Genomic DNA, 14,125 nt, shown 5'->3' with positions numbered 1-14,125 from the left:
GGATTGGCTCCTGCAGACCCCCGTGACCCTGTAGTTAGGATATAGCGGGTTGGATAATGGATGGATGTGTGTGTTCAGAATGCGATGGACCGGCAGCCCCGTCCATTCCTGCCATGTGCCCAATGCTTGCTAGAATAGGCCCCAGCTTCCCTCGTCCTGCTCTGGATAAATGTAGGATGTGCGGCTACAAATCCTTTAGATGATATCCTTGGGAAGAAGAATATCTACAAAAATGACCTGACGGCAGCTACAAAAGGATGCGTTTCTAATTAAGCAATTGAAGTAAAAAAAAATAAAGTCTGCAGTTACTATGGCTATTTAGGACGGACTCTGCAGCCCCCAGTTTACACCAAACTCTAATACTAGCATTGAACATGGTGGAATGCACAGACTTCAAAGTGGCATGTTAGTGCCACCCTCTGGTCGGGACCGGTATTGCAGTGTTTCAGGTATGTAATTACTGTACACTGCGATCTTCTTTGGGACACTGGGAAGGAGAGTTTTAATGAAGCTCTCCATACTGTGCTCAAAACATAAATCACATATTGCAATTTAACTTGGCCCAGTGAATAACAAATAGCATACACACAAACATACACAAAACCCTGGACCTATGAATATTTGCATGCTGGTGTTGTTTTTTTTTTTTTTTTTGAGGCACTCAGATTTCCATGAGACACCAATCATGCAAACCTGCTTTGGCAGAAGTGGATCAGGAAAAGTTAATGAATGAACCAAAATGAGACTAACCTTACATCCGTATATCTTACCTTGAAACATTGGTGTTCCTTTGCTCGAAAAATCTCAAGACTACAGTTTGCAATACTAGCTACCATCTTTTATGCCGTAAAACCGGTTGAATTTACCTCTAAAAAAGGAAAAACAGTGCAATTCACCACAAATCATAATACAAAAATATACATATGTATACACACACAATTTCAAATTTTACACTTTTCCCCTTAAGGAAACATACATTGGCAAGAAATCAGTAACAGACTGACAGCAGACAAAGAAATTAGCCATTGTTTATTTTGCAATGATACAAAAAAAAAAAAAAAAAAAACCACAATGTGATTGGCTCTTAGCTGTAAACAACCAATGGTTTGGGCCGAATGTCTCCACATTATTTCTGCCTCTAGCATTGGCTGCTACTGCTGTTACTTACTTGTTTAGGAAAAAAGGGGATGGTTCACAATTGGCCGTTTTGTTTTTATCAAAGTCCTTAGCCGTGGGTTAGTCGTATCATGCTAATATTACTAAAAGGGGCTCCAAGATGTAGGAAAAACAAAAATAAATCAAACTGCAATTTTTGCTTTTATATTCTTTCCCTCGCCCCCACCTTCCTCAGAAAGTCTAAAATATTTCAGCTCCTTTATACACTGTTCAGCTGTCACAGCTATACTACAATGTAAGAAGTCCGGTAAATAGTTTGAGAAAGCAAAAATGGAGATGGCAAATTGGAAAATATCCATCCTCTCAAATGAATGAGTCCAGCCATTTCGTTTCACAGATGCATGTTCATTCTCTGTCCTTCACGAGATCCTGTTTGAATGCATTATATATACACACCACAGGCCACAAAAAACATGGCCTTCCTTTGACTCGAGTGAAAAAGCTGCAAGTATAAAAATGAACTCCAGTTGGCAGATAAAGGACAGGGTGATGCTGTTACCATTGAAATCCTAGAGGGCTGAACATTTTCTAGGGCTCAGTAAGAGCATCATTTCACAATAAACTCAAATGATGTTAAGTGAAGTAGAATCGCACCTCAACACTGCCACAAGCCCCGTTTTTTAATTCCACTGTTCGCGGCGATGACTTCCTCTGATTTGGAGACCACTGCCTCTGTCACATGAGATTCAAGAAATAAAACCGTTCATTAGATAAAAGATGGACCTTGAAGTGCATTAAATAATCTGTGCCTTGCTAATTTCTTCACCTTTTTGGAAGCACCTGCTGATGTTCAAAATACCAGATTACACGAGGCTCATACACCTTATCATCATACTGTGTGTGCGCACAGGTTGTGCAGAACATTTCTAAATAATTATGCAGGGGTCAGCATGAAAAGAAACCTACTGAATACCTTTTCAATTTTTATTTCCCTTTAGTCATACAAGTTGGGGATTTTAAACGGAATATAGACAAACAGAAACTTGTTAGTCTGGACATTTCACAAAGCCAAAAACTCTCTAAACATTTTCCAAAACAGACAAACCTGAATGTACGCCGTTGCTTCTACTACAGCAGAAAGTGATGAATGTCAGGAGGATGCACGCCCAGTGTAAATCACTGAATCACATACGGCCTTTCACAGTGGTACATGTTAACAGGAATAAATTAAGATGATCACATTTGATACACCGTTTGCAAAAATGTACCATTATTGATGAAGTCTAACAATAAAAAAAAAAGCTTTAATTATATATAAAGTGTCTAGTTTTAAAGTTATATCGCATGTTTGGTACCATTTGAAACATCAGCAGAAAATGTCACACACACACACACACACAATCCTTTCTCCACCTCACTAAAGAAAAAGTGCTCTTGAAATGCAACTTCAAACAGAATCCCACATTATTACCAAAACGCCTTCCAAATGCCACTCATTATAACACCTTGTGATATTTGTAAAACTAAATAAAAGCCTTTAACTACAATGTGAAAATTGAAAAAAAATCTGAAGTGTCATACCTAAACCCATAGTAACAAAAACAAATCTTTTAAATGTGTAGCAAACTTACTTTCCACTAAAGCTGCTATATAAAGTGAAGCCTTTGACCGGACATTTTGCTCCAAAACCTTATCTTACTTAATTTGAAGTTAGTCTTGCCTCCGTTTTATTCGAAAGCTACAACAGAACGCTTTCCCTTCATCAATTTACTTTTCCTATTAAATCCCAGTCTGACAACATTTGTCACAAGTCTACTCCTTTGAATATTGATCTGTTACTTTCTATGCATCCTTAAGGTCTTCATTTAATGTTAGTTTTCTCTTCAAGCAAGCTGCTGGGTTTCCATGAGCCAACCGGGTTATTAATGTTGCCCAAGGTAAATGTAAGTCTCTTCAAACATAAACTTTAAAATCTTTATATGTTAACTTGATTTTGTAATGTTACACACTCACTACTAACACAGATCACATTAAAACTCAGTACGTTTGTTATAATGATGAAGCTGATGAAAGGTGGGCCAGAGGGTTGGGGTTTGGTGGAAAAGGTATTTCTTCTTTGTAAATATTCACTATATTTGTGCACAAGAAAACATAACGTAACATAAAATGAACTGAAAGGGAAATAGAAGATAGATGTCTGCAGTGTTTGTGACCAACTGTTGCCCTTAAGACATGCATCTCTGTGTCAGTTTTAAGGCTTTCATTGACTACCAAAGGAATGGCTGGTTTATTGTTCATCTTATATTTGGGGATTCTGTACAAAGATGTTCTTAGGATCACTCAGACTCAACTATTCACACTTCGGTTATTTTGTTTTGTAACTATGTACAAAATGTAATGAAAGACACAGATATACATCGAAACATGACTAATTCTACACATTATCCAAAACCCTCACAACTGGCTCAATTTACAACAGTGGACATGAAAAGTGCTGCATGCAGTGCTACACATCATCAAATGTTGCAGCAGCAAATACACTTTATTGTTTTAATTTGCCGTTTTTTATATATCAACATGATTATATTTACTGCTAGAATGATTTCTGGTGATTTACGGTGTCTAGAAAAGAAAATGGACAAAATAAAAATTTTTGCTGATGGCGCGGCAAGGTTTGAATTTCTGCACTTTTCTACATCCACAAATATCTACAACAACATAATACCATAAATATAAAACTTATAATTAATCATTCTGTACACATAGAAAAGCGAGCAAGAAAGAGGCAGAAAGGGTCACCGATCTGCTTGTGAGGCACATTGTTCACTTTATCAGTCTGGCAACTTCCTCTTTGCAAAAATGACGTTGTTACTTTATCCTCATCGTCATTCACGTAAAGCTCTAAACTGATGTACTTTTTTTTAAAGCACGTACAATGCTCCTTTTCAACCTTCACTTCATCTTTACTATTATGGCTTTTGATTCCAATCAAGCACCAGCCATTCCATTCCATTTCTTAAATGTGATATTAAAAACCCTACATAACACTGCAGACCATCTTGTTCTGGTTTCATGACGAAGAGCACCAGTTAAACTTTACTAAAGAGGTAAAATCCACTTGGGGGTGGGCTTTAACTTTAGCCTTTAACCTCTGCATCAATATATTCTTGCAGAAAATTTGCACTAGGAAGACTAGCCAATTGTACTTCTTCAACCACAACATCTCCTTCATTGGTTGTATAGTGACAATGCTGCAGCCCCACGTATAATGCTGCAACCTACATTCAAATATTGTAATTTATAGTAAACATCCAACCACTAGGATGGGGCCGTCTTAACAGCATTTAACTGATTTGGGACAAAAAATTGCTCCAACCTACACTCACCAAGTACATCAATCAGATTTCTTTGCCAACAGCACCACCCATAATCCAAATATTTAAAGTCAGCTTCAGATATCACTTTCTGAATGAAAGGTTAATGACACTGGAATTTGGGGCCTTTTATTTCTCTCTCCTCTCTTTTATCTCCTCTTGAAATACGTGGTGTTAGAGACTTCACGCAGCATAAAGGGAGTGGGGCGGATCTCAGCGCGTCATTTCCTCCTTGACCTGTTGATAGTTATTGTCCAGCAGACTCTCCCACTACTTCAATTCCATGCTGCTGTAGCTGAGCTCGGAGAAGTGCATTTTCATTTTTCATTTCTTCTATCTGTGATCCACAAATGAAAGAGAAAAAGCAAACATTAGGAGGACAGAAATGTACAGGGCCAAAAAACAGAAAATGAACACTTGTCACCACTTATTCACTGATGCTGCACCTGTTGCCTGAGGAGCTCATTGTCCACCTGGACTCTTTCCACTTCCTTGAAGCTTTCCTGGAGTCTCTGGTTGGTTTGTCTCAGCTCCCTAATGTAGTCACATGCCTTGGACAGGATACCTCCTTTACTCTGAAACCAAAACATGTTCATTTTCAGTATTATGCTGATATTTTAGTAAAGCTGGGGTACCCTTGCTCCTGGCTGCTGTCTTTGCCCTTCTCTTAAAAAATAAAAAAATAACACTAGAGAAGTAAATTTAAAGATGGGTGGATATAGCTTGATTATTTTCAGAGGAAAATTAATTAAAAGGTAAGATTTTACATACCTCATACAAAATAAGGACATACAGATGAAATAGTTTTATAAGTACTATGCAACATATTGTACAGATAGTAAACATATGTGAAGGATTTAATCATAAAATTGTACTTTTTTGACCTGCCATTTAAATTATATTAAGTATTTAGCATACAGAGATTAAAATTTCAAGAAAGACTGAAAGATTTTTTTTTTTTTTAATATTTACTGGCAGGTTTACTTTAATTAACTAGGCTGCACTCACTTACTGCATTTATGATTAAAGCAGAGGTAATACCGCAGTTCCTGTTAAGTAAATAATGAGCACAGTAGGTAAATGGAGTACAGAAAATGCAAAAGGAAGAATACACACATTAAGAGCAGAACAAATGATATGTTTACAGTATATCACTATGCACCATGCTCTTCAATGCAAATGTCTTTACAGAATTTTTAGCATAAACATTAACCAAGTGTATATCCTGCTGCATTTTAATTTATTTTTATTTAAATGGGCACATCTTCATAAAACAAATGGAGTCAATGCAACCTATATAGAAAAAAAATTGAGGAATAAATTCTTACAGCTCCAGTCTTGCTGTTGTCAGTGTTGCATTCTGGAATGATCTTAGACAATGTCACAATCCAATTGTTTATTTTGTCTCTCCGTCGTCTTTCAACTACAAAAGATTCCAAGGTGGAGGGATAATAAAAACATCATTAAATATTATTTTCTGAAGTTCAGGCTCCTAACACAGTATATATTTTCCCTATAAAATAATGTAAACATTCATCGCTAAAAGGATAATGATGAAGTCGGGGTGGGGGGCAAAAGTTGTACTGTATGTAATCTGTAACTTTATGCATACATCTCAATTAAACAGAAGAAAGACTAAGTCAGTTATTATTTGCTTAAGTGCTTTACACATGCTTTATACACGACAACTTTGAGCATCCCAAAAATATTCTGAGATTATAAATATGGGATCACGCATAGTAATGATGCAGAAATGACATGTGCCTAGACCAGGGGTGGCGAACTCCAGGCCTGGAGTGCCGCATTGGCTACAGGTTTTCATTCTAACCCTTTTCCTAATCAGTGACCAGTTTTCACTGCTAATTAACTTTTTCCCCCATCACTTTAAAAGCCCCGTTAGAAGAGTCCAGCCCTCTGAATTGATTCCTTTCTTCATGAAATGACAGCCAAGCAGACATGAGATGCGAAACGAGCTAACAGATGACCAGCTAAACTGGGGCTTCAAACTCCAACCAATTTCACTCCAATCACTTTCTTAATGAGAAGCCAATTCTTGCTGTTAATTAAACTCGTTATTTAATTCCATGGCTTGTTGCTGCTCTCATTCTGCCACAGCACACATTTCAAAAACTGTTGTTTTTCTGTTCTTTCTAAGAGCATCATCAAAATGTTTTGGTGACCGGAGAGATCAACCTTACCAAGACCATCACCTCTCTTTAATTTCAGATATTGTGTAATGGGCACAGGGGAGCTGATCATGTGGTGGCTTGTTTTGTGTCTCATTATTGTTTGTCTGCTAATTAAAGAAAAAGAAACAACTATGGGGTCTGAGTCAAGTTAATTAAAAGAAGTAATCAGCAGCAAAAACTGGTCACTAATTAAGAAGATGGTAAGAAAGAAAACCTGCAGCCACTGCGGCACTCGAGGCCTGCAGTTCGCCACCCCAGGCCTAGACCATTTACAAGTTAATAAATAGATTTCTGTTCATAAAAGTGCAAAAAGGGAAATGATATCAACTTTCCAGGTATTTTTGTTTGCTTTGAGATAGTACTTCTTTTAAAAACAAGTAAACACAGCAAGAGAATTAGAAGTTCCTCTTCACTTATCACTTGGTAAGCAGCTGCTAAAGCAAGAGGGTTAAAGACAACCTTGGAGAGAAGAGAGAGAGAGCTCACATTTTTCCAATTAGGAGACACCTTTGCACACTAGTTTGGGTAAAGGAGGATCGCCAGGGATATCCTGCACATAGTATAAGTTGTCTGGAAGAAAATCCAAAGGTACTAACAACAAAAAAGATAAGCCACAGAGAACAGTTGCATCTGGGTAATTACTCCAAGTTGGCTTGTATTAAAGTTAAACCCTAATGGCTACTTAAAAAAAAAAAATACACAAATGAACACCACAGGTGCTGGGTTGGAAGCTTAGTTCTTTAAAGTCTGTCCAGAGGTGAAGAGCTACAACAGTCCTCTAAGCCATCTGATGATCCTTTGGGCTAATGGTTCAGAAATTTCACAAGTCTGTTTTTTGCACATCTCAGAAGCAAAAACCTCTGTCCATAAAATAATCGATTCTAGAATAAAATGGATCATTTCAATAACGTTATAACCAGCAAAGAGGCAGGAAAAAAAAAAGATGTAAAATGAGAGAGAGAGAGAATGAATGCAAGTGAGCAACAGTGGACAGTTAAGTTGGGAAAATCAGTTTTTTCTTGGGTGGGTTAGGGTTAAGGTTTCACCAGCCAAATATAGCAACTGTTTGAAAAGAAAGGCCCAAGGAAGAGCAAGCTTTGTTTATTATGTACTTTTAAATCAGTTAGCTTAATGCTTTCCCTCGGACTATCCCTACTAGCATTTTTAACATCTTACCAAATTTGATTTTTAGTTCTCTTTGGCTTTCATTAAAGATCGGATTCATTTGGCTATGTTGGATGGCATTAGAGAGAATGTATTCAGACATGCTATTTACTACACAATTACACATGTCTGTGTGCTTTTATCTTTGTCAATTTGTCCACATATAAATAACAGAAGCAAAATATTTCAAATGTATTTTAATTAACACATATATCCGGAGTGTCACTGAAATACAAGAAAAAGCTGTACTCGCCTTCATTGTGTTGTGCTCTCCTCCTTTCATCTCTAGGTGTTCTTGGGCCGTCCATCTTCCTGTAAAGAGATAAAAGAAAAAGTCAACCTAATGAGCTTGTAATACAAGATGTGGAAGATTGCTTCTTATTGAGGACTAAAGTACATTAATAATGTGTTTTTCATTTAATATTGTGTAACTTTTTGTTTAAAAGACAATGCCTTAATGAATAATTATTCTTTTCACCTTTTTAATAATAATAATAATTATTATTATTATTTTCACCCTATTTTGAACATCAATGTATTGTTGTTACTATTAGTCATCTGAGCAAAAGGGGCTCCAATGTAAGTTTATTTAAGATTGCGTGTGTGATTTATGTAGAAAAAATAAAACATTTTGGGTTTAAATATTCAGGTTACGGTGCTTATTTTTTTTTATAAAACACATATCAAAAGTCTATACATCTAAAATGATTCTTGTACTTCTCACTTTAATAACAATGGCAAGAATAATGAATTACAAGATAGAAAAGATATGACATGATTTGCCTTGATTTCAACTTTTACATTTACAGTAACTGAAATTATAATATATGACACACACAATCCTAATAAAATAAGCTTATCTTCTGAGAAGACCAAACAAAAGGTTGACTCTGCTGTCCAAAGGTATAGCTAACTCAGGTTTGCTTAAAAGGGAATTACTCTCTTTACAAAAGAAACTTACATTAAGTGTCCATAATTACACTGTAACTACTATGTAATTTACCTGTATAAGTACAGTGTAACTACAAGTTATTACTCCATACTTACTGTGTAATACAAAGTAACGCTATAGTTCATTACTCAGTTGTCATTGTTATTCCACAGTTTATATAATTACAATGTAACAATTTATCACTGATCCAAAAACGTGTACTTACATAGTTCCATTGTATCTATACTTTCAAAATGTAATAAAAACATCAGGGTATGTAACTACAACTATGTAACAGATGTTCCATGGTATAGGCAGTTGTAATGGAGAATTGAATTGAATTATTATACCCATCACTAACATAATACTGCTAAACTTGCATCATTCAAATCAAGGTACACAGGGTCGCAGAGCCATTCCAAGCATCACCGGGCACAAGGCAGGAAACAGCCCAGGATGGGGAGCCATCCCATTGCAGGGCCCACTGACAAACATACCAGCACTCACTCTCTCACATATATGGCCACGTAACCCAACCTACATGTCCATGGGATGTGGCAGTAAAACCCATGAAGAAGACATAGGGAGACATGGGTAGAACGTACAAATTTTACACACATATCTCCAGACAGAATTCCATCTCAGGATAATGGATCCATGAAGCAAAAGTGTTAACCATTGTGCAAAGGTGTTTTCACCATTTAAAAAAGATCTTGAAATATCATCAAAAACCTATGCAGTTATCACTGCAATTCTCCAATACAATTCTCCAGACCATGGAACATCTGTTACATAGTTGTAATTACATACCCTGATGTTTTTATTACATTTTGAAAGTACAGATACAATGTAACTATGTAAGTACACTTGTTTTTGGATCAGTGATAAATTGTTACATTGTAATTATATAAACTGTGGAATAACAATGAAAACCGAATAATTAACTATAGTGTTACTTTGCATTACACAGTAAGTACGGAGTAATAACTCGTAGTTACACTGTACTTATACAGGTAATTACCTAGTAGTTACAGTGTAATTATGGACACTTAATGTAAAGTGTTACCAAAACCTTTATTATGAACTTAAAGCAAAGTTTTGCAAAATCCTCTAGGGCATAGAAAATGTGAACTCCACTTTTTAACAAAAAAAATATGGGTGAAGCATAAATTATTTAAGACAAAGAAAAAAATAGTAAATTTAAGAAACAGCACAGGGCAAACTTCTTGACAGAAGTGGAAATGTGACTCAAAAGCTGCCCTATCATGTCACTGAAGATAAAAATCACTTATAAAACAAAAGCTATGCAGATTTTATCCTAATAGTTTTCCTTTGTTGGTAAATATTAGGATTTAGCTTTTTAGTTCAACCAAACATGAAGATCTTCTTATTATGTAAATCATTTACAATTAGGACAAAAAAATTAAACAAAATCAAAAGATATGGGACATATGTTAAGTCTTTAGCATCCTCTCAAAAACTCACATGGGCCTTAGGAATCCTGGCATATTCTGACACTCTAAAATTAGAATAAAAGTGAGATTTCATACAGGGCAAACTTAAAAAAAAAAATTAATGTTTCAGTTACTCAAACTATTACACTTATGAAGAATTATAACCTAAATAGAGGTGTCAAGGAACACTGTGAATACACCACCTGCCCTACTACCTTTTGATTAAAAATCTACAGAAAGGTAAAACCCTTAATGCAAAACATAACACTGAAGTTAACTTGCTAGGTGACTACAGAGAGAAAAAAATGCCCTGTAATTAATTATAATAACTATTCAAATTTATCCCCACAAACTTGTTTTGGTTTTGTATTCTGTTATGTCTGTTTTAGCTAAACACGGCAGTAGTTAACACTGCTTCTTCACAGCTCTGGAGTCTTACATTTGAACCCTGGCCTGGGCATGGTCTACTGGGAGTCTACATTTTCTCACCATGTTTGCTTGGGTTCTCCTCTTTGAACTCGTGTTTTGCGTTACACCTCTCTGTGAGTGTGAAGACACGCGCGCGTGTGTGTGTGTGTGTGTGTGGACTGTGCCCTCAGTTTTGTAGTGCTCTTTCCAGGGCCCATGCCCACTTTAGACTCAGATTACTTCTGAACCGTATATGCAGGTTAGCAAATGGATGAATGGATATCTCAAGGATAGGGAACACAGAATACACTCACTGTACTCTGTCTGTCTGTAGGAGAGGGCACAGTATGACACCTATATACAGTATCTAGATATGGGGCTCATAGTTGTGTTGTATTGTATATACAGGGTGCCTACAGTTTCTTTTTGCATACCACAGTTCACATTTTTAAGTTGATTCAATTGTGTTTCACCACTAATTCTGTGTGTGCAGCCTATCAAACATTAAGAAAGGAATCTGCTGCAACAAACATTCTGCTTCTTTCGGTTAATGAACAGTTTGCCAGTAACAGAACAGAAGGGAAAAAAAAATATTTTATAGACAGACAGATGTGAAGGGTACTATATGACAGACAGACAGATAGATAGATAGGAAAAGCGGTATATAATAGTTAGAGACAGCAATAGAGAGATAGAGATATAGAGAGATAATGGTGCATACAAAAACACAGTAAAATCAGGCACACCAATACCAAGTATTTACGTTCCAAGGAAAGCTATTAAGATGGATGAATAATTAAAAATTGAAATATATAGAGAGTGACAAAATGGATTCCTCAACCTTAGAGTGCTGTATAGAGTTGCTTAAGACACTTGTCAATGTGCAGGTTGTGCATTCTTTTTGTGTTTACACAGATGCAGGGCACTTTGGCCCTGTCACTTGTCAAGGATGTATGAGGCTGAATGCAATCATAGGCAAGTTCTGAGGGAATAGGAGTGTGCAATTTAAGTATGCCACGATGAGGGGATTCATTAAATGGAGGTATGAAAGGAAATAGAAAATGTATCTTTTCAACAAAAAAAAAAAATAATAATAACGAAAGAGCTACAGATATTACAGTGAAGAAGAAACAAGTATATTGGTAATGCGTCATGCTACATGTTATTTCCAAATAGTAACAGAAGCTGCATTAGAAAGCCAACCTTAAAAAAAAAGTAGAAAAATATATTTTGCCCCATAGACATTGAAAGTAATGCACTCTACTTTTACCAAGTAAAATGCAAATTAAAATTGGATAAAAGAAGCAAAAGAGAAATGTTAATGGAATATTTACATGCACAAATCAACTTCTAATTATGTTAGGGTAACATAAAAGAACACATTCTCAAACATGCTTAATCCAATTCAGAGTCACCGGGTCCTGGAACCTTTTCTAGGCCTATCAAGGATGGAAACAACCCTGTAAAAAAAATATACTGTCCATCGTAGGGCTCACTCATACAAGTGCACACAATCTCGCTTTCAAAAAGGGTCAATGTGGAATTTAATTAACCTAAAGTTCACATCTTTGTACATGTGAAAGGAAAACCAGAGCACCCAGAGAAAAACCTACACATGTAAACTACACGCAAACAGCATATGATTCAAGCCCAGTATGCTGGTTCTATGAGGAGGAAGCTTACCCAAAGTGCCACACCACCACCCAGCTATAATGGGTGACTAATAGTTCACATAAAACATGGAAATAACAGGCATATCAGAGTTGCTTATAACCTATCGCTTTTTAAAATCATACTACTTGGCATAAAAGCATTTGAGGTAAGAGTTAAAACATCTTACGGAGAATAGGGGTGCGTTCTGGGTGCAATGGTCCTCTGTGTGCCAGACTGTAGAACATCTGGCGGTGTCATCATCACGTAGAATTGCCCTGTGAGAAGAAGATATGACAGAATTAACACACAAAAATTAGGATATTAAGGAAAGCAATTATTAAGTCTGTAATCTTAATATCATGCTATTTACTGAATGAATTTTCTCTCTCCATCTTGCTGGTTATCAGACAATTTTATCGACTCACAAAGATAATGGTATAAATATTCAGCTCACAATTCTACACTTACACGTGCTACTTACATCGTTTATCTCCATTTAGCTACTTTGTATTACACAATGTGCTCTTTTCAATGCAACAGCAGAGCTTTGTAATTACTCTTGCTTCCAAGATAACTTTAGATAATGGCCAAGTGGAAATATGAGGACAAAAAGTATAATTACAGTTGGAAGTTATCAGATTAAACTTGGAAGCAGGCAGAAAAGGTCATGCCTGAACATTCAATTTTAAAAGAAACATTTTGTCAATTAATTTGAGCATTCCTAAAAACTACTGTAACTGGAGATATTGTGAATGACAAGACAAATTATGGTGATAGTATTAGGCATAAAACAAAATAACATTCTGAAATCCTCTTAATCTAATTCAGGGTCAGAGGGTTGGGGGGGAGGGACTGGAGCCTATCCTGGCAGCACTGGATGCAAGGCAGGAATCAACTCTGGATCGGGCACCAGTCCAATGCAGGAAAAACAAAATAAACATTCAAAAGCAATTTATTGGAAGAAATAATTGTTTAAGTTGTGAATGAAAATATATAATTAATATATATTAATAATATTGCCAGTACTGTCTAGCTTCATAAATGCTATAGTTACAATCATATTTGATGGAAATTCAGTCAGTCAAGCCGTACTTTTTTTCTCGTGAAATTTTATATTTTCTGAGGAATTAGACATACAAGTTCTCACGTCATACCACTAATATATCCAACTATGAAGATGAGATGCTGCAACAGATGAGAAAAAGCAAAGAATTACAGAAATGTCTGGAGCCTCAGTAGAACGTCAGGCTGTACACGGAATACACAAAATGTTGAGGCCTACTGAAAATGAACTCCTTTGCTGTAGACAGTGGGATTTACCGATACAACTTGAAAATATAAACAAGTTTTGGGGTGATACGGCTTTGTCCCACTGTACTACTCGTTGTGTTATTGACGGGAAAGCCAATCCAGCCATTAACAGTCATTGAGTTTTAAATACATTTTAAAATTTTTCCAAAATTAAACTGAAAGAAGCAATCCAGACCAGAAGGACCAACTGGGCAGCTTTAGTTAAATTAACTTTAATGATATTGTTTAGCACTGGTGCCTCAATTCTTTAAGTGATAGCTTGGAATTGGCATGTTGTTTCATTATCATGTTTTGAATTGGGTTGTTTGTATCTAATCTAAGCATTACGATAAGGGCATGAGAAGAAACTATTAACATACAAGCTAAACTCCAACAACATTTATTTATATAGCACATTTTCATACAAATAATGTGGCTCAAAGTGTTTACATGATGAAAAAAAGACAAAGAAAGAATTAAAATTAAGACAACACTAATTAACATAGAATAAGAGTAAGGCCCGATGGCCAGGGAGGACAGAAAAAA

General features: G+C 36.1%; 1 protein-coding gene across 2 annotated transcripts in view; it reads right to left on the bottom strand.

Moving 5' to 3' along the window:
• Nucleotides 1-1,010: 1,010 nt before the first annotated feature.
• LOC114668258 (upstream stimulatory factor 2-like) overlaps nt 1,011-14,125 on the bottom strand; it is a 72,704-nt gene continuing 59,589 nt past the window's right edge. For both annotated transcript variants that reach the window (XM_028823936.2, XM_028823937.2), the window contains exons 6-10: nt 12,477-12,564; nt 8,097-8,155; nt 5,819-5,913; nt 4,937-5,065; nt 1,011-4,827 (exon numbers count right to left, since the gene is read on the bottom strand). In XM_028823936.2, the coding sequence (XP_028679769.1) occupies nt 4,738-4,827; nt 4,937-5,065; nt 5,819-5,913; nt 8,097-8,155; nt 12,477-12,564 (461 nt within the window). In that variant the 3' untranslated portion in view covers nt 1,011-4,737. The remainder of the gene's footprint in view (nt 4,828-4,936; nt 5,066-5,818; nt 5,914-8,096; nt 8,156-12,476; nt 12,565-14,125) is intronic.

The sequence above is a fragment of the Erpetoichthys calabaricus genome, chromosome 17, assembly GCF_900747795.2.
Source record: "Erpetoichthys calabaricus chromosome 17, fErpCal1.3, whole genome shotgun sequence".
Lineage (NCBI taxonomy): Eukaryota > Metazoa > Chordata > Cladistia > Polypteriformes > Polypteridae > Erpetoichthys > Erpetoichthys calabaricus.
The sequence above is the reverse complement of the archived record's forward strand: the minus strand, read 5'-3'. Positions and strand labels throughout refer to the sequence as shown.